The sequence below is a fragment of the Molossus molossus genome, unplaced genomic scaffold, assembly GCF_014108415.1.
Source record: "Molossus molossus isolate mMolMol1 unplaced genomic scaffold, mMolMol1.p scaffold_m16_p_2, whole genome shotgun sequence".
Classification (NCBI taxonomy): domain Eukaryota; kingdom Metazoa; phylum Chordata; class Mammalia; order Chiroptera; family Molossidae; genus Molossus; species Molossus molossus.
Window position 1 is genome coordinate 88,465,436 of NW_023425355.1, and position 27,336 is coordinate 88,492,771.

Sequence of the window (27,336 nt, forward strand, 5' to 3'; positions counted from 1 at the left end):
TTGTTTTGTTTTTGTGGGCTGGTTTGGGAGCAGAACTGCCTTTTTATATCATTGTTTCTATGGGGAAAATATTTTCAATATTTCAAACAGACACACACATGAACTTTTCAAACACTGACTGGTTACAATGGCTTGTAATAGCACTTGACCAAAGGGGTTTGTGTTTAAAATAATGTTTGTCTTAGTCTAAGGCCAATAAGTTTCTTCAAACCATAGACTTGCCTGAAAATTATAGGACAAATGTGTTAAGATTGATTTAATATTGAATGAAACTTAGAGGGCAAATGTGTTAAGATTGTTCTGGTTGGTTTTATATAGAGGATTATGATGTTTATTAGGGAATGGGCTGGTGAACCTAATGACATTTTGCACAGGTCAATAGTAACATGTTTGTGATGATGATGTTCTGTATTTTAACTAACAGGTTTTCAGGAGGCCTGATATAAGGGTAAGGATGTTTGGCAGATGGGCCTCCTATCTGTGTGTCTCTGTGCTTCATCGAACACTTAGTCTATTTAGTGTTCTTTACCTTCTCACTGGTTTTTATGAGTCACTCAAATCAATTTGCTCTGCTGTGTCATAGCTTTAAGTGTTCACTGGAAACGCTTTATTTGTTAAAATGTTTTTATGTGCAATGAAAGCCAGTGTATATGAAGGCAGGATGCTAAAATTGTTACCAGTGTGTAATACTGACTTTTGTTGTGTTACATAAATTGTGATCAAATGGATCTTCCTGGCAGGGTCTTACAAGGCTAGGTCAACAGAGTCCTCTTTTAGCTTTGTTTATCATGTAATTCATGCTAAAGAATTTAGCAACAACAACAAAGTGGTTAGTTGTTGTGTATACTATCTAAGTAAGATTTTTAGTCACCTTCATGTCTGCATGCTGAATCCAAAAAGCAGAAGTGCTAATCCTAAAGATAAGTTTAGCAAAATCATTCCCATTTAGTATTTCTTAAAACACAGATGTAACTGTTAAATTTAGTGGATTATAGCTTACATTTCTTCATTATTTTCCTTCCTTTTATTTCAGAATATTCATAAAGCAAGACAAAGATTGGTAATGTGCATGCATTTAAGCCTGAGTATCAGATGTTGAAAACTAACCTATTTCCAATAAATGAAAACAATGTGGATTTTGATAGAATAATGTAGTAACTTCAGTTTTAAATTTTAAATATTTTTTAAAATTAATTTATTTATTTTTGTTACAGATGTTTCTCCTTTCCCCCCCACTGATTCCCCCCTCCTCCTCCCGAATTTTAAATCTTATTAAAGCCAATGAAGTAATAAAAAAATAAGTAGGTTAAGTCAAATTCTTATGATTCTAGTTGGTTTATCTTTGTTTAATCTTGTTTTCACCATATTTTTCTTTCACTCATGAGAATCATTGTCTTTCCCTGATTCACATTGCTAAATATTAGTGTTTGGCTTCACACTTGCATGGACTTTGAAATGCTGTGTGTATTTTTGTTGTTGTTTAGTCATTCATTTTCCTGTTTTTAATTTTTTTGTCAAAGAATGTTTCTATTTCCTTTGTATTTAAAAATGGGAATTTTGAAACACTGGCTGCATTTAAAAAATTACTCTTCTTTGAATGGTAGCAGTACCAATTGTGTATTAAATTGAATCTTATATAAAGTGTAAAAATGTACTAAGTAACAATTTCACTTTATTAACAAAAATTCAAGAAGGAAAATAATAAATTCTTTTAAATTACTTATTCACTGATTGCCTTTCAAAGTAATGTAGTCATTGGAACCAAAGTCTTATGAAGGAAAAATATTGATCTATGCTAAATTTTAATATTTTCCGTCTTAGAAATGATGCAGCTTTTAAAAGGGGTTATAATCTTCTTATATTCAGTATTTATATTCTTTATACCATCTGCTGAACTAAATGGCCAATTTTTAAAGTTTCAAAAACTGATTCTATGAAGAAATTAAATTAAGAACAGTATATCTTAAAGGGATTGGAGAAATTTAAATAAAGGTATGTGACCTCTTAGCTGTTTCTTTGAAGCACATTGATACTGTAATTAGAAATATTTAATATGGCATTGATTTATAATTCACAATATTTAATTAGCAATAAGCAATAAATACCAGATTATATACGTATATGTATAGCTCCAGCATATGATATGTGCATCTGCATGTTTTGTGGAAATTTTGGTAATACCAGTGGAGTTGGTCTCTGGACAATAACATAATTTTTGAGAGTATATGAATACTTACTATGTTTAAAATACATGTCTATGAACTGCCTTTGTATTTTGGCTTGATTTTGCCCTTTACCTGTTTTTTTGTTTTGTTTTGTTTTTGTGATGTGCTTTATTTTCTATGAGCATATTGTGTGTCTGTTGTTTTGTTCCTTTACTATATGCTATAGTACCTATTGCTTGATTTTTAAAAGACAGTACATTCTTTGAAATCCATGATGTTTATTTGCTTTTCATTTTTTTTACCCTGACACAAATACAGAATAGATACTCCATTTTAGGCTTAGGATGCTATAGAAGGCCTACACATTATTTTTTTTTACCTCCAAGGGGTGAAATGTGATTTGCAAAGCCTTGAAAGGTGTGTCGACTTTTACATGCTTATTGTCCCTTTAAAAAAGAACTTCTGAGTGCTTACAGCTCTTTTTGAATTTGTCTAGTAGGTCTTCTGGTTTTCACCAGAAGGCCCTAAAAAAGAAAAAAAAGAACTGTCCTTTCACCTGTCTGTTTGCACGTGTTTCTCTTTCTCCTCTTTGCCTTTTCTTGTCCATGCTCCTGGTGCTGTGCAGGAGATTCAGGAAGAATACAATGGCTACCCTTCTGAAGCTGAAGCTGATCAGGTGGCAAGTTCTATGTGTTCATCTGTTTGTAGCTACAGATTGTGTATTTTGAAGCCATTTCATACTAGATTTCTAGACTATAAGCAAATTCTTCTACCAATAGAGTAGTGCCCTCCTGTCCAAGTTTGATAGATTCCATGATGACATTATTTGCAAAAATTGGTTTATCCAACATTTTGTCAACAAGAAACTTGTTTATCTGTACTTCTCAGTTTTCCCATATTGGGTTATTGATGTGCTAATGAGCCTCAGTCATAACAGGATTCTGAAGTGCCTTTACAGAGACTTAGAGGGGACAGATGCATATGCTAATTTTGCTCCTTGAGGGTGCAGTCTTTGCTTTCTTCAAATGTGCATGGTCTGTGCCCAGCATGGTACCTGGTACCAGGGAGCTGGTGGGCCTTCAGCTGGACCTTCAGGGTCACCAGAACAGGACCTTCAGGCTCACTGGAACAGGACCTTCAGGGTCAACGAAACAGGATTTAGATGGGGTCATCAGAGGAAATTCCTCAACTGGGCAACACTTGGAGCAAAGGCACCAAAAGGAATGAGTGTGTTCATGAGATCAAATTTTGTTCACAGGAATTCTTCTTTGATTATGCTGTACATGGGTTGGATAAATCAAGGGTCAAATCATGTCCTGTGCAACTTGGTAGTTGCAATAAAAGCTTAATGTAGCACAAGTGTGAGTCCTGTTTCCTAACACCAGCTTTATAAAGGGAATCTACTATACTCACCAAATAATGAGCCTTTAAAAACTATTCTCTTGAATTCCTATGCTAAAGCTAAATGTGTTTTCTGTACAAAATATACCTTTTATGGGGAAATCTAAAGCAGTAGGGTCATTTATTTGTTTTGTTCTGACAATTACTTTCTCATCACTTAAAAAGCATATCCCAGATTTAATTATTATTAGTGAGAGATTTGTCTTACTATCTCACCAACACAGCTATGCTTCATATAATTTGGTATTTCAAGCCAAATTCAATGTGGCTTTCAGAAGAGAAGGGAAACGTTTGATCTTCAACCTCTACCTTGAGAGCCCAATCACTGCTGTTTCCCATCCACAACATTTTGCTAGCTAGTCCTGGGTTGAGGATTTTAAAGTGTTTGATGTGGCTCTATTTAAGGCTCAAAGTGAGCCACACTTTCCCTACCCCTTCCAGATGCAGTTAGAACAGCTTGCTTTAGTAAATATATTTCAAAATACCCTATCCCTATTTATTTTAAAATAATGAGGTAAGGAATTTAAGTATATAATATAAGATAATATTTAGCCATTAAAATAAGCTTTAACAATGTATTATTTGAAGTAATGCAAAACTTGAATATTGATTAAAATGGCTTTCTTACATTGTAACTATATTATAAAATTAGCCTCTAGTTCAAGCAGTAAATTAAAGAAGGTGACTTTTAAATTAAGGCATCTATTAAGGATTTGTGATTTTTTTAGTGTTTATAAAACTAGACATTTAAAAATATAAATACTGGTTTCTCTCTTAGTGTGTAAAAGATATATTCTCAAATCAGGTATGAGTATAAAAATGAATCCAAAAACACTTTTCCACATCCCCTTTAGCAGTTCTCTAAGTCCGTAAATTTTTTTGGCTGAAAAGTGTCTTAAAAACCAATCTGGACTAAACATTCAAAGGAAATAAAATTGTTTGGAGATAATCTGCATTATTTTAATTGTGTTCTTGATAAGGAGGAGGATGGACCATGCTATTTTGTGCCCTCCCCATAGAGTAGACATATCCTGACCAACTATTTAGCATTGAATTTGTTCTTTATATTTTTATCTTTTACCATTCTTTATTTTCAAAAATTTGATGAAACTAGTATATATATATTGTTTTAAACTGAGTCCCTTTAATAAATCATAATGAAATATTCTTATAACTATGAAAACTAGTTATTTTGAATTTTCAGTACCTTTTATTAGATTTAAAAAGTTATCAGGTTTAATGTTTTGCTTCACAAAATTATGCTGAAAACTTAGTATTGCTCAACCTGTTTTCCTCTGAACACTAGTGGCCTCCTGATGTTAACAGGTAATAGTTTTTTGGAGAAAGCAGCCCCTGAACAATAAGTATGGGAAATGCAACATACTCTAGCACCCTCTTGCTGGTTTGGCGTGCATTAACACGCTAAAGATGTCCCAATAAAAAAAAAAAAAAAATGTTTCACTTGTTTTCTTTATTCCTGCATTTCCCAAACTTTTCACACAAAATAAAACCTGTTCATGTCTCTTGAGTATTTAATGCTCAATGAAACACAACTTTGGGATTTCTGGGGTTTTGAACACCTTATTCTTATTCGTGATACGTTGTGTCAAAGATGCCAAGGAGAAAGTAATCAGTTTGCTTGGCAGCATCACAGGGGTTAGCAGTACCTTGGAATAGGCCCCAGAGTTCAGGCTCTGGTCCCCGGCTTTGCCGTTTGAGAGCACCATTTTCTTAGTTCCTCTGAGTTCTCTGGCACTATCCAACCAAACTCACAAGAGACTGGCTACTGGACCGCAGTGCCAATCTGGAGAACTGTGTGCATGTACCCACATTTATACCCAGGTACCTTATATTAGCCATCCATCAAAGACATTCTTTTCCTAGTGTCATTGTTGCCAGGAAATCTAATATCTCATTAACAATTTGCTTGGTGAGCATGGAATCAGCACAGAGTTAATTGATTTTGGCCAAGTCTGATTAGCATGCTCTGCTCCACAGTCTTGATTTGAATACTCTTGTCTGCCAGATGAGGGTGCCCTTTCCCGTGGTCTGGATGGAATGCACCCTGATAAGGTCCTGAGCTTTGTGTACACACATGTTGTAGCTGGGCTGCAGTACAAAAGCCTAGAGCTTTCCTTAGTAATATCACTGCCCTGAAGACCCCACCCTGACTACTTTAGGCTTTTAGGTTTCTTACACTATCTAATAGGCTGGGTTGTTTCTATAGCTAGTTAAGCACCTACATCTAATGTTGATTTTATTTGTGTTAGTTTCATGCTCAAAAGGTAATTTTTTTGAACTTTATTTTCAAATTCTGGAAGCACCTTGTAATAGCTGTCTGTGTAGTGATTAGAGTATTTCTCTATGTCAAGCCATTTCTGTATTAATGCTTTCTAACTGTGAACTTTAAATATGTGTAATAATTTGCTAGAATATACAGCATGGTGTCCTGTGATGCTGAGCTTTGAAATTGTCTTGTAAGGGGAGGGGGCATACATTTTGCACGCTTCTGTAGCTTTATAGTGAGAGCACAGAACACCACAATTATTCTCATATATACAGATGGAAAGTGATATTTACTCCTGTTTATATTTTTTCCAGGCTCTAAGGGATGGAAATAAGCTGGCACAGATGGAGGAAGCGCCACTTTTTCCAGGAGAATCAATCAAGGCCATTGGTAAGTTTAATGCATACACTTCACTTATAGCAATCCATAAGATGACATGGCACTTTCCTTGTGAGCACAGGTGATGTAAGTGCTAAAGATCAGTCAGACCAATTTCTTTAGGGGACAAATGGACTATTAATGTCCTTATGACCTTAAGATATAGAAGACTATTTGGTCGTTGTGGCTCAGTGGTTGAGCGTTGACCCATGCACCAAGAGGTCACCAGTTTGATTCCCGGTCAGTACACATGCCCAGGTTATGGGCCTGATCCCCAATGGGAGGCATGCAGGAGGCGGCCAGTAGATGTTCTCTCTCATCATTATTTCTCTCTCTCGCTCCCTCTCATTTCCTCTCTCTCTAAAATCAGTAAAGGAAAAAAAAATTAAAGATATAGAAGAATATAGAGAATCTCTTTAAACTCTGATTGAGAGTATTAGTTGGCATTACCAACAGAAGAAGAGCCCAACTTTTCCTGATGAACTAAAGACTGATTAGATACTTGCTATAATGTCAGTTCATTGCTTTGTTGGAATCCTTCAGTACAAGGAAAATGTGTCAAGAAAGTACAATTTTAGTGCAAGAAAAGGGCATGTGTTACCCTGGATTGTAAGGGCAATGGCCTAAGGGCTACCACATTTTCCCACTGTGAACTAGCACACATTTCAACAGATAGGCCACTGTACCATAGGTGGCAAGAGGACAGCTGGGTGAGACCTTTTCACCTCACAATTACTGGATTTGGATAGAACAGTCTGCTTTGCTAGGTTAAGTATTGCCTTCTTCCCTCATGGCTCCCTTCCAGAGATGTGTGCTCAGTCTCAGAGTATGGTCATCTTGTGTCAAGAACATTTGAGTAGCTGGACTGTCATACTAGGACCTGCAAACAGTTACTTCACTAAATACCCTCTTCTGTGGTTCTGGACCCTGCTTATCCTGTCCTTGGTTTTAGCATTCTTTCTCTCTTTAGCTTCTAGTACTTCATTCACAGCTGGTGGTCCTCTGGCCTCTCTGGATGATCTTTTCCTGAGAATTCTAAAAGCCCTGCCTCCATGTTACTTTGGGAATTATTTGTTGAAAATGCAGAGCTAATCATGTCATGCCTCTGCTTCTCCTGACAGCAAACAACACAGATTTAAAGTGAATGTGAAGAGTTTAGACACAGTATATACCTGGGAAACCATCATCACATTCAAGATAATGAACATATCCTTCACCTCCCTGAAGTTTCCCTAGGCCCCTTTATAAACCTTCCCTCCCAGGCCTTCTCCCCATTCCCAAGCACTATAGACTAGATTATATTTTCTACAGTTTTTTTTTTAAATATAATTATTGAGTATATTATCTTTTTTGTCTAGCTTCTTCCACTCAGCATCATTATGTTGATATTCATTCATATTGTGACATGGGCCAACAGTCATTCCTTTTTATTGCTAAATAGTATTCCATTGTATGGATGCACCACAGTTTGCTTATCCCTTCATCTATTAATGGACATTTGGGTTGTTTCTGCTGTTTGGCTATTACCAATAAAGCTGCTGTGAACATTCACAAACAGGTCTTCTCTGGCCTCATGTCCTATCATCCTCATGTACTCTTTGATCCAACCACATTAACCTCCAACAACTTGCTGCTCTTTCTACCCCCCCCCCCCCGCTTCCCTGCTGAATTGAGTTAATCCTTTCCTGAGCTCTTATCACATTGTGTCCACATGGTTATGATAGCATTTATCAGCCTATAGTGTAATGGTCATTTTCTGTGTAATGTCGCTCATGGGTCACAGGCTGCTTGTAGGCAGGAACTAGAACCACAACAATAGAAGGCACTCAGTACATAATGAGTTATAGAAAACTTCAATGGAAGTGTTTGGCTGGATGACAACATTAATACCTTTAATTGATCCACTTGGACTCATCAGCTATGTATGTTCCTGTAATGCCAGTGGAATGAGGCTTTGGGAAGATTGTGAATGTGTGATATCTTTGTGATAGGTGTGAGGTTCTGAACACTCATAGGACTCAAATATGCTCTTGATGTAGTAAATATGCTGATATTGATATTCACAGTAATAAAATAAAAATTGATATGGAAGCTGATAAGGAATTTGAAGCAAAAAAGTATTTTTCCACTCCATTGATATAGTTCTAGGTTTTGTTATATATAAAGCAGTTGCTTTTAGGACGTGCATTAGGGGACAGTTTTTAGGTTTAGTTAGTTTTCACTAGTAGTAATTTATTAACTGGTAGTCCAGTGTCTTCAGAGTTTAATTAATATGTTTTTGATATGATTAATTTTCACTCGGGGAAAAAATTAGCCACCTGGAAAAAAAATGACAAAATGTAACTTATTATGAAGCCCTTTATTAAAACCGCATTAAGTACCAAAGTAGAATTTTGTTTGAAAAAAGGAATTTTATTCTAAGACTATCCATCTATATCTTCATTTAAAGTAATAACAAATTTAAAATTTCTAGAAAACTGGAATCATTTATATATATGTGTGTGTGTGTGTGTGTGTATGTGTGTGTGTATATGTGTGTGTGTGTATGTGTGTGTGTGTGTGTATATATATATATATATATATATTTTTATTTATATAATTTGGAAACTCATGTTAAGATTTATTCAAGCAGCCTGGCCGGTGTGGCTCAGTTTGATTCCAAGTCGGGGCACATGCCCAGGTTATGGGCCTGATCCCCAGTGGGGGGCATGCAAGAGGCAACCAGTTGATGTTCTCTCTCATCGATGTTTCTATCTCTCTCTCTCTCTCCCTCTCCCTTCCTCTCTCTCTAAAAAATCAATAAAGAAAAAAAAAATGTTTAAAGAAAAATATTTGCCCTGGCCGGTTTGGCTCAGTGGTTAGAGCGTTGGCCTGCGGTCTGGAGAGACCCGGGTTCGGTTCCCGCTAAGGGCACGTACTTCGGTTGCAGTTTGTCCCCGGCCCTGGTCGGTCGTGTAGGTGGCAGCCACTCGATGTGTCCTTTTCACGTCGATGTTTCTCTCTCTCTCTCTCTCTCCCTCCCACTCTATCTGTACAAAATTGCAAAAATGTCCTCGGGTGAGGATAAAAAAATAAAAAATAAAAATAAAAATAAAGAAAAATATTTATTGAAACACAAGTCTACAGCAGTAGTTGCTACTTTGAGTTTTTTTCTTTCAGTGAAAGATGTCATGTATATCTGCCCATTTATGGGAGCTGTGAGTGGAACACTGACAGTGACGGACTTTAAGATGTACTTCAAAAATGTAGAGAGGGTGAGTTTTTAAAAATGCATTTTATTTTTTAAAACACTTCAGAATAAAGTAAACAATAAAGAAAAAAGTAAGAAGTACCCTTAAATCCCATCACCCTGAGAAACCAGAAGGTGAGTTTTAAGATGTGTACTTTTATAACCAGATTTTGTATCTTGAGAATAAAACTGTTAAAGTAGCACTTATACCTGGAGGGGAAGTTTAATTGTAGTCTTAACATCTACTTGAGAAAGCATGCTATAAATCAGACTTCAGTTTCTTAGTTGGGACAGAGAGGAAATGTGAAGTAAACAAATGAGTTTTAAGGCAGGGAAGACTTAAAATATGAAAACTCTGTTGACTGACACTAATAGGCATCCATCTTAATTTGTAAACTCAGGACCCACATTTCATCCTGGATGTTCCCCTGGGAGTGATCAGCAGAGTTGAGAAGATTGGAGCACAGAGCCATGGGGACAATTCTTGTGGTATAGAGATAGTGTGCAAGGTATGGTACCAACACTCGTAAGACTGCAAGAAGTAGTTAGCTGGAAACTTTTACTGACACATTTTTGCTGGTCTTTGGACAGTCAGAGTAATTTGTACTGTTAGTAACTCAAATGTTTTAGTACAGAAACCTCTTCAAATCTTTTATCAGTCTATTCATATCATTATGTAAGCCATTGAAGTAAACCTCCTCTTTTCTATAGAAGTATTCTAATTAGCATGGACCTGTATAACCTATATGCTGATATTATTACATTTCAGAGAAATCAAGTGGAAATTATAGATTCATATTTTTCCAGTTTATTATTTTAAGACTAATCTTTAGAACAATGGATAATCAAAGCCTTCCTAAAGGGGCAAAAATAGAGTGACCACTGAGCAATGTGGGGCTCAGGGGCACCAACTGCCTGAATAGTCGAAAATCCATGTACTATAACTTTTGACTTCCCTAAAACTTAACTATTAATAGCCTACTTTTGACCAGAAGCCTTACCAGAAACAATTGATTAACATATTTTGTGTGTTATATTCATTATATACTGTATTATTATAATAAAGTAAGCTTAGAGGAAAGAAAATGTTATTAAGAAAATCATAAGGAAGCAAAAATACATTTACAGTATTTATTGAAAAGAAATCTGTGTATAAGTCGACAACCCACACAGTTCAAACTCATGTTGTACAAGGGTCAAACTATATTCATAAATTCTATGGTTAAAAACACAATTAAGTTTCTTGGCTCTGTTGGAATTTTCATCTGAGCTGTACTTATTTTTGGTTTATACTCTTCTTCCAACGTGTTAGAAATGTATGTGATAATTTAATTGATAACTAGTCACTTAAGAAACACCCAACTGATGCTTTTATTGGAAATACAGTTTATCAACAACTCTACCTGAAATACTAGGAAAGAGACCCTGCCTACAGAATTGTCAAAGTTTCTTTCAAACTTGGGGTTTGGATTCCTGCCCATCTGTTTGCTTTGGTCAAATCTCTGAGAACAACAACTCCCTCTAACTGGCCCTAGACTGCAGTTGAAAACTCTGTTTTAAAGAAGCCTTTACTCTTCCAAGTCACAAATCTGTGGGCTTACTAGGCTTGCTTTGGGCACTGTGTGGCCATGCTTGCCTTTGATAAAGTGCAGATGTCTTTTTCAGGCCATGGTTCTACCTGTGGAACAGTGCAAAGCAGCTGCAGAAAATCAAGTAGAGGAGTGACTTGATCAGTTCTGCAATTTTGAAACATGTCATTTCTTTATTCAGAGTTCTTCAGTAGCTTCCAATTATCCTTAAGCTAGAGGGAAAACTTATCAAGACCCCACAGGTCTGAACCTGACTGACTTTCCTCTGCAGCTTCATCTCCAGCTGTCCTCCCCTCCTTGCTATCCCAGGTCCTTTGTTGCTCACACTTCAACCCTCACCCACCCCCCTTCCCTTACACACTCTGAGGTCTTTGCATAGCGTTTCTTTGCTTGCAACACTTTACTCTCCAAGCAATCCTAAATAGCAAGTCAGCTCAATCAGCTACCAAGGTGTATGTGTATAGCCAGTGAAGCTTTGACGGAGGGCACACCAGGAAGTTCTGTCACTTAGGTAGGTGTCCTGTGGCTGTTGTAATGAAATGTTTTTATGGCTGGGTTGAGCAGTTGCTAATAGCTCATTTAAAATGTTTTCCAGCCTAGAATTCCTAGGGCTGTGCTCCCAGCCTTCTCAGTTCATGCCTGAGAGCCTTGTAAGATGTGGGGTTTGTTTTTTAAACAGGTGATATACAATTTAAAAGGTAAAAAAACTGTGTGTAGGAAAAAGTAAGTCTCTCTCCACCCAGCACCCATCCACCCTTTTGCAGTCTCTGCAGGCACCCACTGTTACCAGTTTCCACAGATACCCTATGTACATAAGATGTATCTATAGTCTTTGAAAATATTCTGCCTATTTCTTTTCTAACTTAACACTGTATCTCAGAACTCCTTGACATCAATATATAACAAGCTTTATCTTGTTTTTCCCAGCTCTCTAGTATTCCATTAGCTATATTGTAGTTCATTGTATTGTAGTCAGCCTCTATTGACATTTAGATTATTTTCATTCTTTTGCTGTTGTTATATACAATATCACAACAATAACTTCCTAACTTCCAAATTACCCTGCCTTTAATTTTTTTGTGGTCATATTTATTTTTTAATTTCAAATAATGTTAAAGAAGAGTGAGATTTTTGTGTCTAACTAACAGCAGTGGTTTAAGAAGGTAGGGTGCACTGCTCAAACAAGTCCTGAGAAGAAATTACACCATTAGAGCCACCTCACTGGAATCGCTCCTCCCACCTGCACTTGAGCTTTTGGATGGCAGTTTGCATGGTGTGGCATTTTAAGAAACTGATCTTAAGAAAGAGCAATGTAATTTTTGCAAGGAAGTCACCAAGGGCCATAGTCTTTCTGTTACATAGTCCTTGCTATGAGTACTGGGAAGAAATCTTTGTCACATTTCTATTTTATGGAGGGTACAGGATCTGTCATTGATTATTTCAATAGTTTAAAGCTCACAATTGATTCTGTGGTATATCTTTAGGAAGTAAATGCACAGAACTTGATAGCATGTCTTTTATGTACTAACCTTATTCTTGATTCCATCTGATGAGTATTTTTCCCCAACGCATTCCCTTTGTTACAATTTCCTCACTTAATTTTTAAAAAATCTTGTTGGAGGTGTTTTTGTTAATTGCCTTTTGTTAGTTGGAGCAAGATAGAGTATAACATGAGAAATGAATAAAAATATTTTATTGACCTTATAGCATGGTGTCTCCCTCACAGGTACTCAATACACATTGAATAAATGAGTTTTGCTAATTGTTTAACAGGATATGAGAAACTTGCGACTTGCTTATAAACAAGAAGAACAGAGTAAATTGGGAATATTTGAAAACCTCAGCAAACATGCATTTCCTCTTTCCAATGGTCAGGTAAGTACACCAAAATAAACCCTTTTGCATGCCTTTGTGGGGGTCCAGAAATTTTATGTTTAATAATTCTGTTTTCCAGAAGTTACCATTATCTCTTTTCTCTCTGTTGGTAACTAATATTAGAATATTTAGAATTCGACAGTTCTGTATAGTGATTAAGAAAGGTGCATTTTTGTTACTTCAAAATTTACAACTTAAAATAGGAATCTTAATACATTTAACTCATCTTAATACATTCACCTCATAACTGAATGAAAAACTTTAATGTTGGGTATATGACATAGTAAAGAAATGCTAACATATGTATTTTGTGTTTTTTTGTATGCAGACTCTCTTTGCATTCAACTATAAAGAAAAATTTCCAATTAATGGATGGAAAGTTTATGATCCAGTGGCTGAATATAAGAGACAGGTAAAGTGTGTTGCTTATCAAACTAAAAATAATAGGTTGAGCATCTTTTTCTTTTCTAAAAGGGTATAAATGGTGTGGAGAAGAAACCTTTTGAAGCAAGTTGAACATAGGTATAATTTACCTAGCTTGTAGGTTCTTCATCTCTGTTCTCTCTAAGGCAAACCTTAACTATGCCATATCTTTTTTCCAGTGACAAGTAAAGTACAAGGGCTGGGGTTTAAAAAGCAAATTGATCAGATGACTTTTATTAGATATTCTGGTAATGAGTTGATAAGTAAGGATCAAAACGGATGGCTTAAATTATATTTTAAATATATGGCATGGCTACATCAGTTTCTTATGGTGTTTCTCTATCATAACCTATTTAGTGCATTATTAGCTTCAAGATCTTCCAAAAAGATTATTTCATGACATTCAATATTTGTCTCCAGCTTGTATTTCGTATGGTGATATATATTACTTACTTTAGATATTTGTAAGAAATTTCTGTACCTCTAAAGGACTTTCATGAGTATTTTAAAAAACAATACTATGCTCATTTTTTGTAAAAACACTACAAGAAATGTATAGGACTGGGATTCTAGTATATAGTGTTTATTTTTTAGTATGTTTGGAAATTCTTATGCTTTATTAAATTTTTAAATGGGTAGAAAATGGGTCATATTAGATAAATGTATACTTAAACTTTTAACTAGCACTGAACAAATTTTAAACAGATTTTAGTACAAAATAAGAAATGGATGTGGTTCATACTTAGTACTTTTTGAAATTGTAAAAGTGTGCTTTTCCCCACTTCTTTCTTCTCTAACACCCTGCAGGGCTTGCCGAATGAGAGTTGGAAAATATCCAAAGTAAACAGTAATTATGAGCTCTGTGACACTTACCCTGCCATCATTGTCGTGCCAACTAATGTAAAAGATGATGATCTTGCAAAAGTGGCAGCCTTTCGAGCAAAAGGCAGAGTCCCTGTAAGTAATAAACATTGTCATTTAGTTATAAACATATATTGTATTAGATCTAATATGGAAAGAATATAGAAAAAAATCTAGTGAACAAAATGGAAAGTAGAAAAATAAGCCTAAAAACCTGAACATATATTTGATTCTCAAGAACTACCTAATTATATAAACATTATGTTTGCTGACTCTGCCTTGTATGACTTCACATTACTAGGTACAATAGTAATTTCAGTTTAGCTCTCAAAATGTAGTAGGGCATAACAAAGGATAGCAAGAAAGAATTAGCATGTTACTGCTTTAATGGTTTGTGTCACTGGTTTGACCGCCTCATCCTAGAGAAAAGACACTTTTTCTTAGATGCTGAGTGCAAGGCTACAGCTGCATGGGAGGGACACCATTATGAAAAGAAACATAGGAGCCAGCAGGGGATGGATTTTTTTTTTTTTAGTCCTCACCAGGGGACATTTTTGCATTTATCTTCAGAGAGAGTGGGAGGGAAAGAGGGAGAAACATTGATGTGAGAGAGACACATCGAGTGACCCTAACCGGGGCCGGGGATAAACTTCAACTAAAGCATGTGCCCTTAACGGGAACCGAACCTGGGCCTCTGTGGTTCGTTGGCCAATGCTCTAACTGCTGAGCAAAACTGACCAGGGCAGGGGATGGATTTTTTTAAACAGTTTTATTGAGGTTCGATATACAAAAACATGGCACATGTTTAATGTGTACAATGTGATGAATTTGGACATATGCATACCCCCATGATGCTGTTACCACAACCCAGGAGGGAGTGAATGTTTTTGAACCCAGATTTTTCAGTCTTGGACAATCCTGATTCTCTTGGCCACTGGAGGAAAACAGGAGGTTTGGGGATATAGCTTTAGATTTTATAAGAAACTTTGTCCTCACCCACGTATCATTGTTGAGATACAAAGATGTTTTTAAATTAGGAGACAAAATAAAATTAGTCAATCAAATAGGAATGGGGCTTGATGTTAGTAATGCTTTGACTTAGTTTCTGTTTTTCTTAGAATCATAGAAGTTTAGATGTGGAAGATGGATTTTTAGAGCTCATCTAGTCAGATTTCTTTCAACCTGACCTAAATATTGTATCTCATAGCCACTATCATGCTGTGATTGTCCTGACCCCCCATGTTTGAGGAAAATATGCAGAAGAATCTGGGCTCTACAAGAGAACTGGTTTTTACTACCTGGTAATTAAAGCAGATATTGTTTTAGGAACTGTATTTATTTGTTACTTACAAACACTAGGTGTTGTCATGGATTCATCCAGAAAGTCAGGCAACAATCACTCGGTGCAGCCAGCCACTTGTGGGTCCCAGTGATAAACGCTGCAAAGAAGATGAAAAATACTTGCAGACAATAATGGATGCTAATGCACAGTCTCACAAACTTATCATCTTTGATGCCCGACAAAACAGTGTCGCCGATACCAACAAGGTACATTATTGATGACGTTGCAGAACCCTTAGGTCTTGTCTTATATACTGTCTGTAAAACGTTATGCAGTTCAAATAGCTGTAGACTTCCTCCCCACCTGAAGGTAGAATCTTTATTTTTTTTTTTTAATTTTTTTATTAATTTATTTATTTTTGTTACAGATGTTTCTCCTTTTCCCTCCACTGTAACCCCTTTCCCCTCCCTCCCCGCCTTGTCCCCAGTTTTATTGTACATGTCCATTGTTCATGTATACATGCATATCAGTTCTGTGGTTTAACTCTCCCCCACCACCCCCTTTTCTGGGGATTGTCAGTCTGTACCCCACTTCCACGTCTCTGGGACTACCCCATTCCTCAGAGTGTTATGTTCATTATATTCCACAAATAAGTGAAATCATATGATACTTTTCTTTCTCTGTTTGGCTTGTTTCACTTAGGATAATACTTGCCAGGTCTCTCCATGTCATCTCAAAGGATAAGAGATCTTTCTTTCTTACAGCTGCATAGTACTCCATTGTGTATATGTACCACCGCTTTTTGATCCATTTGTCTACTGATGAACATTTGGTCTGTTTCCAGATCTTAGCTATTGTAAATAGTGCTGCTACAAACATGGGGGTACATATATTCTTTCTGATTGATGTTTCAGGCTTCTTAGGGTATGTTCCTAGAAGTGGGATCACTGGGTCAAATGAAGTTCAATTTTAATTTGTTGAGGTAACACCATAGTGTTTTTCATAGTGGCTGCACCAGTCTGCATTTATTCCAACCAGCAGTGAACTAGAGTCCCCTTTTCTTCACACCCTCGCCAACACTTGTTGTTTGATGATTTGTTGATGGCGGCCATTCTGACAGGTGTGAGGTGATACCACATTGTTGTTTTAATTTGCATCTCTCTGACAATTAATGATGTTGAGCTTTTCCTCATATGTCTCTTAGCCATTTGTATGTCCTGTTTGGAGAGGTGTCTATTTGGTTCCTCTGCCCATTTTTTAATTGGATTTTGTCTTCCTTTTGTGGAGTTGTATGAGCACTCTATATATATTGGAAATTAACCCCTTATCTGATATATCATTGGCAGTTATGCTTTCCCATATAGTGGGTTGCCTTTCCATTTTGATGATTGTATCTTTTACCGTGCAGAAACTTTTGAGTTTGATGTAGTCCCATGTGTTCATTTTCTCCTTTGTTTCTGTTGCATTAGGTGATATATCAGTGAAAATTCTGCTGTGTATTATGTCTGAAATTTTGATTCCTACATTTTTTTTTTAGGATTTTTACAGATTCATGAGTCACATTTAAGTATTTTATCCATTTTGAGTTTATTCTTGTGTATGGTGTAAGTTGATGGTCTAGTTTCATTTTTTTGCATGTATCTGTCCAATTTTCCCAACACCATTTATTAAAGAGGCTGTCTTTACTCCACTGTATGCTCTTGCCACCTTTGTCAAATATTAGTTGAGCATATTGCTTTATGTCCATTTCTGGGTGCTCTATTCTGTTCCATTGGTCTATCTGCCTGTTCTTGTGCCAGTACCAGGCTGTTTTGATTACAGTGGCTTTGTAGTATAACCTGAAATCTGGTAATGTGACCCGTCCAACTTTGTTCTTCTGTGGCTCTTCAAGGTTTTTTTGGTTCCATGTGAACTTTTGAAGTATTTGTTCTAGTTCTGTGAAGTATGTCGTTGGTATTTTGATGGGGATTGCATTGAATCTATAGATTGCTTTGGGTAGTATGGACATTTTAATGATGTTAATTCTTCCAATTCATGAACAAGGTATGTGCTTCCACTTTTTATACCTTCCTCTATTTCTTTTTTAAATGACCTGTAGTTTTATGTGAATAGATCCTTTATTTCTTTGGTTAAGTTTTTTCCTAGGTATCTTAATTTTTTTGCTGCTATGGTCAGTGGGATTGTGTTTTAGTTTCTCTTTCTGTGAGTTCATCCTTGTTGTATAAGAATGTCATCAATTTCTTGATGTTAATTTTGTATCCTGCTGCTTTGCCAAATTCATTTATTAAGTTTAGTAAATTTTTGATGGAGTCTTGGGGTTTTCTACATATAGTATCATGTCATCTGCGAATAATGACAGTTTCACTTCCTCCTTTCCAATTTGAATCTCTTTTATTTTTTCTTCCTGTCTGATTGCCGTGTCTCAGACTTCCAGGACTACGTTAAATAAGAGTGGTGAAAGTGGACATCCTTGTCTTGTTTCTGTTCTTAAGGGAAAAGTTTTTAATTCCTGCCCATTGAGTATGATGTTGGCTGTAGGTCTTTCATATATGGCCTTTATTATGTTGAGATATGATCCCTCTGTTCAAAGAATGCTGAGTGTTTTTCTCAGCAATAGGTGCTGGATTTTGTCGAATGCTTTTTTAGCATCTAATGATATCATATGATTTTTATCTTTCATTTTGTTTATGTGGTTTATCACATTTATTGATTTGCAAATATTGTACCAGCCTTGCATCCCTGGGATGAATCCCACTTGGTCATGGTGGATAATTTTTTTTATGTATTGCTGGATTTGATTTGCTAGTATTTTGTTCAGGATTTTGGCATCTATGTTCATCAGGCTAATTGGCCTGTAGTTTTCTTTCTTTGTAGTGTCTTTTTCTGGTTATGGAATTAGAATTATGCTGGCCTCATAAAACGAGCTTGGAAGTCATCCTTCTTCTTGCATTTTTTGAAATAATTTGAGGAGAATGGGTATTAGTTTTTCTTTGAATGTTCGGTAAAATTCCCCTGTGCAGCCATCTGGGCCTGGGCTTTTGTTTGCTGGGAGAATCTTGATTACATTTTTAATTTCTTTTGTTGTTATTGGTCTGTTCAAGTTTCATATCTCTTCCTGGTTCAGTTTTGGGAGATTATGTGTTTCTAGAAATTAGTCCATTTTACTTAGATTGTCATGTTTGTTGTCGTATAATTGTTCATAATATTCGTTAACAATCCTTGTACTTCAGTGGTTTCAGTTATTATTTCTCCTCTTTCATTTCTGATTTTGTGTACTTGGGTTCTCTCTCTTTGTTTCTTGGTGAGTCTAGCTAAGGGTTCAGCAATCTTGTTTATCTTTTCAAAGAACCAGCTCTTTGTTTCATTGATCCATTGAATTGTTTTGCTCTCCATGTCATTTATTTCTGCTCTGATCTTTACTATTTCCTTCCTTCTACTTGCTCTGGGGTTTTCTTTTTGTTTGCTTTCTAGTTCTTTACGTTGTGAGGTTAGATAGTCTATTAGAAATTTTTCTTGCTTCTTGAGGTAGGCCTTTATTGCTATGGACTTCCCTCTCAGAACTGCTTTTGCTGCATGCCATAGGTTTTGTGTTGTTGTGTCTTCATTTTCATTGGTTTCCAGAAAGTTTTTAATTTCTTCCTTGATCTCCACCGTACCCCATTCATTGTTCATTAACATGCTATTTAGCCTCCATGTTTTCAAATGTCTTTGCATGTTCTTGTTGCAGTTGATTTCTAGTTGCATGCCATTGTTATCTGAGAAGATGCTTGATATGATTTCAATCTTCTTGAACTTGTAGAGACTTAGTGTGTGCCCTAACATGTCTCTGTTTGAGAATGTCCTATGTGCACTTGAGAAGAATGTGAATTCTGCGGTTTTGGAGTGTAATTTTCTGTAGATATTTATTAAACCCATTTGATCTGGAGCTTCATTTAGAGTCTGTGTTTTCTTGTTAAATTTTTGTCTAGAAAATCTATCCAGTGATGTCAGCGGGGTATTGAAGTCCCCTGCAATGATTGTATTGCGGTCGATTTCTCCTTTGAAGTCCCCCAAAAGATTTTTAATATATGTTAAATTGGGTGCATATATGTTTACCAAGGTTATATCTTTCTGTTGGATAGATACTTTCAATATTATGTAGTGCCCTTCTTTGTCTCTAGTTATGGCTGAAGGTAGAATCTTTCCATGTACGCCATAGCTATCCGTTCCTGGGATATAGCCTGTGGATGTCTCATGTGAGTTGGGATCTTGCCTTTCTCATTGTCCCTCCACACTCCTTTTTTCTGAATTAATTAAGCAAAGACCCAAAAAGAGAAATATCACTTAAAGAATCAAGTATTTTAATGAAATGCTTGTGAGACCCTCGGAAGTTTCCTTAACCTGTGAAATGTGGTGATTGCTTGATAAATTTATATCTGGTCTGAAACTCTGTTAGAATGTAGTCAACTATGTGAAACTAGACAAATATACAAAGTTTCCATAAATCACATGGAACAGTAGCATTTGTAGACCACTCCATTTGATTCCCACTAGCTGAAGGGGTTAGGATCCTTCATACCTAGCAATAGCTATGACATCAAGACTCAAGTACCCACTATCCAAATAGAAAAGGCTCTGAATTGAGTCATTTCTACTTTCCATGAATGACCTTCTGGCAATGTGTTGCTAATATTAGTGGGTATTTGGCAATCCCAGTGCTTGGCCTATTCCACAAGTAATTTCAGGTATCAGGAAGGTGGTGACAGCTCTTACCATTGCATGCCACTTGGGTAACAACCATGTATGTAATGCGCACCTACTAGGAGTAAATACCATAAAAGACCAGGTGAGGTGTTTGTTATATACAAGTATCAACTCATTGTGCTGGAGGAGCCAGGAGAGGGACTGGCCAGGCCTGCTTGTGAAGCTGGGCAAGGCTTCATGAAGCATGCTACATTCACATTAGCTTCGGATGATTAGCAGGAAGAAACAATCACAGCATTCTAGAGAACACATGTACCTATTCAACAGTGTGCCAGAGCACGCAATTCACAAGAGGCGAGAAGGAAGATGGCTGAGGGCATGGTCACAAACCCTCATGTTCCTTTCAGCAGTGCTTGGGGGAGGTCTTTGTTTCTCTGGGCAACTTGACCCTTTTGTTTACTCAGTGATTATTTCATTGATCACAATCTCCAAGAAAAACCCCACCCTTTTACCTCCCTTGTCTCACTCTCGAGAGAAGCCACTACCATCTACTTCAAGGAGCAAATAACCCATCAGACAATCCATTTTCCCTCAGTACTTGAGTGCCTGCTATGGGTCAGGCATTTGCTAGGCATCAGGAGAGGCACATACTGAACAAGCAGTTGTATCAACTGACAAGTGGTTATCCTCTGAGGCATGGAGGAACATGAAACATGCTCTGAGAGAGCACAGAAGGAAACTGGTTATTTGCTACATGACCCTGCGCAGTTACTTTATCTCTCTGCACCATGATAACCTTGTCTCTAAAATGACAATGACAGTAAACCTACTTCTTGGAGTGGAGGTGAGACTACTGTAAAGGGCCTAGGACAGTACCTGTCCCTGTGAGAAAGCATTCGGTTCAAGTTAGCTGTCATTTTTACTGACCTCAGAGTATACCGCTCCGTTCTCTTGACTTTCATGACGTCCCACCCCCTTGATTTTTCTCTCTCCTACCTAGCTGGCTCTGTCTCCTTCACTGGTTCCTCTTTCTCTTCCTCTTCCCAACCTGCAAATGGCAGTGCTCCTCTAACTCATTCTGGGGTCTTCTTTTCTACTTTATGTAATCTTCCTGAACCATCTCCTCTGATGCCGTGAATTTAAACTTTCTATATACTGAATGTGACCCTCAAGTTTCTATTCCACCCTAATCCCTCCTGAGGTCTAAACTGAATTTCCGTCGTTGTTTGGTTGACATCTCCATTTGGCTGTCTCCCAGGTAACAACCTCAGTGTATCCAAACTGGCCTGAGAGGCAGGGTGTAGGAACCTTTGGGTTGGCAATCAGTTACACCTGGGTTTTCCTCCATGTTCTTCCACTTGGTGCTATGTAGAACTCTCAGCCAATTACCTGACCTCTTCATAAGCCTCAGGTTGTTCTTCTCTGAAATGGGAGATAAAAGTGTCTCATGTAGAGGGCTGTTTAAGGATTGAAGTTAAATGAGAAGAATGCACATAACGGACTCAGCACCATGCAGGGTACATCCTCAGAACTCGGTACTTGATGTTGATAGACTCACCACCCCAGATGTCTGGCCTGGGAAGTGAAGGGTGTTGTTGGCTACTGAGATGGGGAGACTGGGAGGGGAACAGGGCAGAGAAGGACATGAGTAGTATATGAGTTTCCTAAGGCAGCTGTACAAATTATCACACATTTGGCACCTCAACACAAATGTATTCTCTCATGGATTTGGAGGCCAGATGTCTGAAATCTGGCAGGGTTGTGCTCCCTTAAAGGGCTTCAGGGGAAAATTGTTCATTGCCTCTTGCAGATTCTGCTGGCTGCTCTGTGCATGTAGCCACAGCACACTAATCTCCCCCTGTCTTCACATGGCCTTCTCCCCTATGTGTTTCTGTATCCTCTCTTCCTCTTCTAAGGATACTTGCTATGGCATTTAAGGTCCACCCAAGATAATCCAGGATTTCTCCTTATCCTAAAATCCTTAACTTAATCACTTCTGCAAATACCCCCTTTCCAAAAAAGGTTATACTCAGTTGCCAGGGATTTGATGTGGATGTCTTAGTTACTTCCTCTTGCTTCCCATGTCATCTGGTGGCTCACTAACCCTTGTCAGTCTTTCTGTGTCTCAGCACACTCCCTGTCACCACTGTAATACTATCCCAAGGAAATAAAACACATGAGGAAAGCCATATTCACAGAGGCAATCTTTTAAACACTCAACAGAGCAAGGACAGTTCATTGTTTTATCCAGTGTGGAAGAGACAGAAGCAGGACACCAAATTGCATGTCTAGAATGAATTTACCTATAGTGGTCTATGTGTCTTGGAATCAGACATGGATATTTATTTGCCCAACTTCCCATTAGCTCTTCTATATAATAGCATGTCATTTTATTTATTTATTTTTCTTTATTGATTTTAGAGAGAGAGGAAGAGAGAGGGCGAGAGAGATAGAAACATCGATGAGAGAGAACATCAATTGGCCACCTCCTGCATGCCCCCCACTGGGGATTGGGCCCACAACCTTGGGCACGTGCCCTGACTGGGAATTGAACCAGTGACCTCTTGGTATATGGGTTGATGCTCAACCACTGAGCCACACTGGCCGGGCAATATCATGTCATCTTCAAGCAGAGATAGTTTCACTTTCTTTACAACCTGGATGTCTTTTATTTCTTCTTGCCTAATTCCCTGGCAAGAACCTTTAATATAGTGTTGAACAGAAGTGGTGAAACTGGGCATCCTTGTCTTGTTCCTGATCTTAGGTTGAAAGCTTTCAGCTTTTCACTATTCAGTATATTAGCTGCGGGTTTTTGATAACATGCCCTTAACATGTTAAGGAAATTCTCTTCTATTCTTAGTTAAGTGATTTCATCATTTAAAGGGTATTAGATTTTCAAAGGCTTTTTCTGTATCAATTGAAATGATCATGTGCTATTCCCCCCTTTATTCTGTTAATATGGTGTATTACACTGAATTATTTATGTATATTGACCACTGTAGTGGGTTGAATAGCATCTCCCCAAAATCCATGTCCATCTGGAACTTCAGAATGTGACCTTGTTTGGAAATAGGGTCTTTGCAGATGTAATTATTTAAGATGAGATCGTACTGGAATAGCATAGGCCTTAAATCCAATGACTAACATCCTTATAAGAAGGCTGTGTAGAGACACAGGCACACACACAGAGAAGATGGGCATGTAATGATGGAGGCAAAGGTTGAAGTGATGCAGCTACATGCCAAGTGGTGCCAAGGTTTTCTAGAAGCCACCAGAAGCCAGCAGCAAAGCATGAATATATTCTCCCTCAGCTTTGAGGAGAAACTTACCTTAACAACACCTTGAGCTGTAAGGGAATAAATCTGTGTTGTCTTAAGCCCCATACTTTGTGGTCCTTTGTTACTATAGCACTAGGAAACTTATCCAATCACCTTACATTACTGGGATAAATCCTACTTGTTCATGGTCTATAATCACTTTAATGTGCTGCTGGATTTAGTTTGCTAGTATCTTGTAAAGGTTCCCTTCAATCTAGTATCCATGTCATGGTCAGAGTGATCTAAATGTACAGCTGTGTGCGTGCCCTCAGTCCCCTGAAACAGTGACGTATAATTTCTAAAGGGGCTTTAAACCCCTCCACCCATGAGTCCTTTCTTTTTTCTTTCATCACATCTCCCAGGTTCATGTCTCAGCTGTGTCAGGCTTCTTTCAGTTAAGCACATCTCATTGTCACCTCAGAGCCTTTGTTTTCGTAGCTAACCACACCCTCATCGTTCAGCTGACACTCCAAAAGTCGCTTCCTCAGGGAGGTCTTTTCAGATGAGCAGAGGTCCTCTCCTGTGCTGTGCTGCTCTGCACTTCCCTTTTTGTAACCCTCAGCACACTTCTGATTCCTTATACAGTATGTATCTAGCCACTAGGCCTTCAGATCCATGATAGCAGGGACTGTGAAGATCTTGAGTATACCTAGATCCCCAGAAGTTGGCCGTCACATAATAGCTGCTCCATGACTGTGGAAGGAAGGGCTGGCTGGCTAGTGGGTCAGGCCATGTGTCAATGGATAATTGCCATTTAGAGGACCTAATGGTGTGTAGCATTTTAGGTTAATTCAGAAGTCCAGACTCCATTATGGAAACAGTGTGACAACACAAAATGTTTTAGAGTCAGATTTCTGTTTCAGAAAGTGAAGATAGAGGGATGGATTCTAGTTTTAACTAAATTTGCATTTGAGGAGCCTTTGGGGGAAGATAAAGCTCTGGAGCTCATAAAGAGGTGATCTAAACAGGCCCATTGGCCTGTTGGGTGGTGGTTGCAGCCAGTAGGGGGAGGAGGTGATGTCACTGAAGGACTTTGGGTCTCTTGAGCAGGGGGCAAGCACCAAACCTTCAGAAATATCATCTGTGGAGGGCAATAGAGAGATTCTCTGTGAAGGAAGGAAGGTTCCAAATGGAGGGAGGAGACCCCAGAGAGAAGAAGGGTCCTAGGTTGAGAGGAGTTGTTTTAGCTCTGGGTGATATAACAAAACACTTTAGCCTGGATGGCTTATAAACAACAAACACTTATTTCTCACAGTTCTGGAGGCTGGAATTCCAAAATCAGGGTGCCAGCAGATCCAGTGTCTAGTGAAGTCCTACTTCCTGGCTTGTAGATAGATACCTTCTTGCTGTGTCCTCACATAGCTGAAAGGAGAAAGAGGCAAACCCTCTGGTGTCTCTTATAAGGGCTCTACCTCATCACCTAATCTCCTCCCAAAGGCCCCACCTCCTAATAGCATCACACTGGGGCTTAAGATTTCAACATACGACTTTTGCAGGGGCAAAATTATGCAGTCCATAATGAGTACTGTGTGGATTTCCGAATCTGGGGACATGGGCTTTCAATAAGCATGGAACAGTTGGTTTGAAATTAAGGAAATCTGATTCCATCCTTCAGCTGGCTTCTGGTATTCAGGTTTCTTTTTCCCAAGAGAGCTGGGGATGGCCCTGTCTCTGCTGCTGTCAGCTTATTCTTACAAACTTGAAGGCTAGTAGGTAACAGTGCCCCAATGTCACTAGCTTCTCTCCAGAGCTCTGCTTGCCCACATAGAGAGAGGTCTGGCCAGCAAGTTCTTGTCTTTCAGAACTCTCTGAAACCCTCTCTCTGTTCCTGCCGGGGTATAGGTGGGGCCACTTCTCACCCTTCTTCCCTTTCTTCTGTCTCAAGACCTTCAGGTGTCTGTTCTCTGCGTCCTGGCTTGGAGTAGGTACTCACACTCTTTCTTTTATAACCCCATTTTCTGATTGTCATTTGGATCTTTAGTAGTCAGTTTCTAGGCAACAAATAGTTCTCCTGTTTAACACCAACTCTTACCACAGGCTCCGTGGTGAAGTGCTTGATAAGCACTAGGCTCAACACCACTCCTTCTAGACTCTAGGACCTAGAGCCTCTTTCAACATTCAGAGCTCCCTCAGGGAAGGGCTTGGGGCCCATTCCTGCACCTAGCTCATGGCTTCAGACATGGTAGGTGCTCATGAGGTAATACTGTATCAGTGGTCAAGTATATTTGGGGGATGGTGGGCAAGCACCAAGCTTTGCATGGATTACCTTTAAGATAATCTATTTTATTTTATTTACTTAGCAGTTAATCCTCATAGGGACCCTTTGAAGTTTATACTATTGAGAAAGCTGAGGTGGCATTTGGGTGGCCGAACTAGGATTACAAACCCATTCTCCCTGCCTCCCAGGCCTGTGCCTTTAACTACTACATTGTGCTGTTCCTACCTTAGTCAGCAGCATATTCAGCAGGTGCTTAGGTTTATATTTTTTTATGAAAATATAATTATGCCAAGGAAATAGGACTGGATTCTAAACTGGGTTGTCTAGAGTTGGAGTTCAAAAAGTGTTTTAATGAAGTTAAAATGTGTCATATAATTCTGTAGAAAAACTTGGAATATAAACTGGCATCTAAATATACAAATATATTCCATCAGTCATGTATGCTACTTGCAGACTTTATAAGATCCTCAGTAGCTGCTCCTACATCCAGGTGACTGAGCTTTGAGCCACACATAGCCTCTAGTCTTCCCCAGAATGGCTTTCCTTCTGAATTCTCCGATGCAAACAGCCCTCTTAGACCTCAGCCGCTTGTACCAGTGCTCACAGGCTGCTCCACAGCTTGTCCTCAGTGCATGGGCCCCCAGGCCCTGCACTTCTGGCTCTGGCTCGCTGCCTCAGTTCTGTAATCCTTCCCAGCCTGGCCTCCTTAGGCTGTCTGGTCCAGGGTCCCCTGGCCAGCACCTTGGCTCATTAGCCCTTCAACACTTCTGCCTGGCCCAGTTCACTTCTCTTGCCTACCTTTCTCATGCCCACAATGTGGGCTGCTAAGTGTTCCAGGAGGATAAGAGGCTCATAATGGGCAGGTTGGAGCCACTCCAGATTCACACTCTACAGACTGGGTCCTCAGCACTGCTGGAAATTGTCTTCTCCCCAACCACCCCTCAGTCTGCCCAGGAGCTGTTTCAACCTCTTGATGACTCTTGTCTAATGTATGACCCTGCTCTATCCACTTCATCCTCAACAGCTGACCTTCCTTCTTCACTGAGAGTAAACCAGTCCTCAGACAGGAACTCCCTCTGCTTCTGCCACAATACCTGGAAACTAGCTTGTATTGCTGTCTGTGGCAGCCACTTGCCTCCTGTTACTGTGGAAGGGGTGGCCTCCTCCTTACGCCCTGCCATCAGCCCCAAACCTCTCCACCTGCTCAGTCATCCCTTTTCCTGCTCTGGGATCCTTGACTTTTCCCTTCCACTGACTCCTTCCCATGAAGTCATTTCCATCTAGACAAATAAGCCCTCCCTGGAATCGTCACTGTCCCTTTCCAGCTAGCACCTTCTCCTACCCTTTACAGGCAGACTTCTTGGAAGAGCATTACCTTGATATCCCTCGGTGGTCACTGCCACTCTCTCTCACCCCTTAAGTTATGTGAAACTAGCTCCTATCCCCATCTCTGCCCAGGCTGTTTTTGATAAAGTTGCCAAGTGTTTTCTTGTCACAAAATTCAACGTGTATTTTTAGTTTTTTTTCCCTTGCTCTCATAAGCTTTTGACATAGTTCAGTGCTTCCTCCTTTTCAAAGTACCTTTTCCTTTTTTCTTTTTTTCTTCAATCTCTGGCTGCTCTTCTCAG

At 38.5% G+C, this 27,336-nt stretch overlaps 1 protein-coding gene and 1 non-coding gene across 5 annotated transcripts in view; both read left to right on the forward strand.

Annotated features, from left to right (window-relative positions):
* Positions 1–27,336, forward strand: part of MTMR1 (myotubularin related protein 1) — an 87,429-nt gene that overhangs the window by 30,492 nt on the left and 29,601 nt on the right. For 2 of the 4 annotated variants that reach the window (XM_036270958.1, XM_036270960.1), the window contains exons 3-10: positions 425–448; positions 6,168–6,243; positions 9,391–9,485; positions 9,862–9,969; positions 12,823–12,924; positions 13,253–13,336; positions 14,155–14,304; positions 15,568–15,756. In XM_036270958.1, the coding sequence (XP_036126851.1) occupies positions 6,198–6,243; positions 9,391–9,485; positions 9,862–9,969; positions 12,823–12,924; positions 13,253–13,336; positions 14,155–14,304; positions 15,568–15,756 (774 nt within the window). In that variant the 5' untranslated portion in view covers positions 425–448; positions 6,168–6,197. Of the gene's footprint in view, positions 1–424; positions 449–2,790; positions 2,842–6,167; positions 6,244–9,390; positions 9,486–9,861; positions 9,970–12,822; positions 12,925–13,252; positions 13,337–14,154; positions 14,305–15,567; positions 15,757–27,336 lie in introns of those variants that run through there. The other 2 variants (XM_036270961.1, XM_036270959.1) reach the window with 2 other exon arrangements.
* LOC118636805 lies at positions 2,630–2,692 on the forward strand. The gene has a single exon (XR_004960782.1). It is a non-coding gene; the product is annotated as a U7 small nuclear RNA (small nuclear RNA).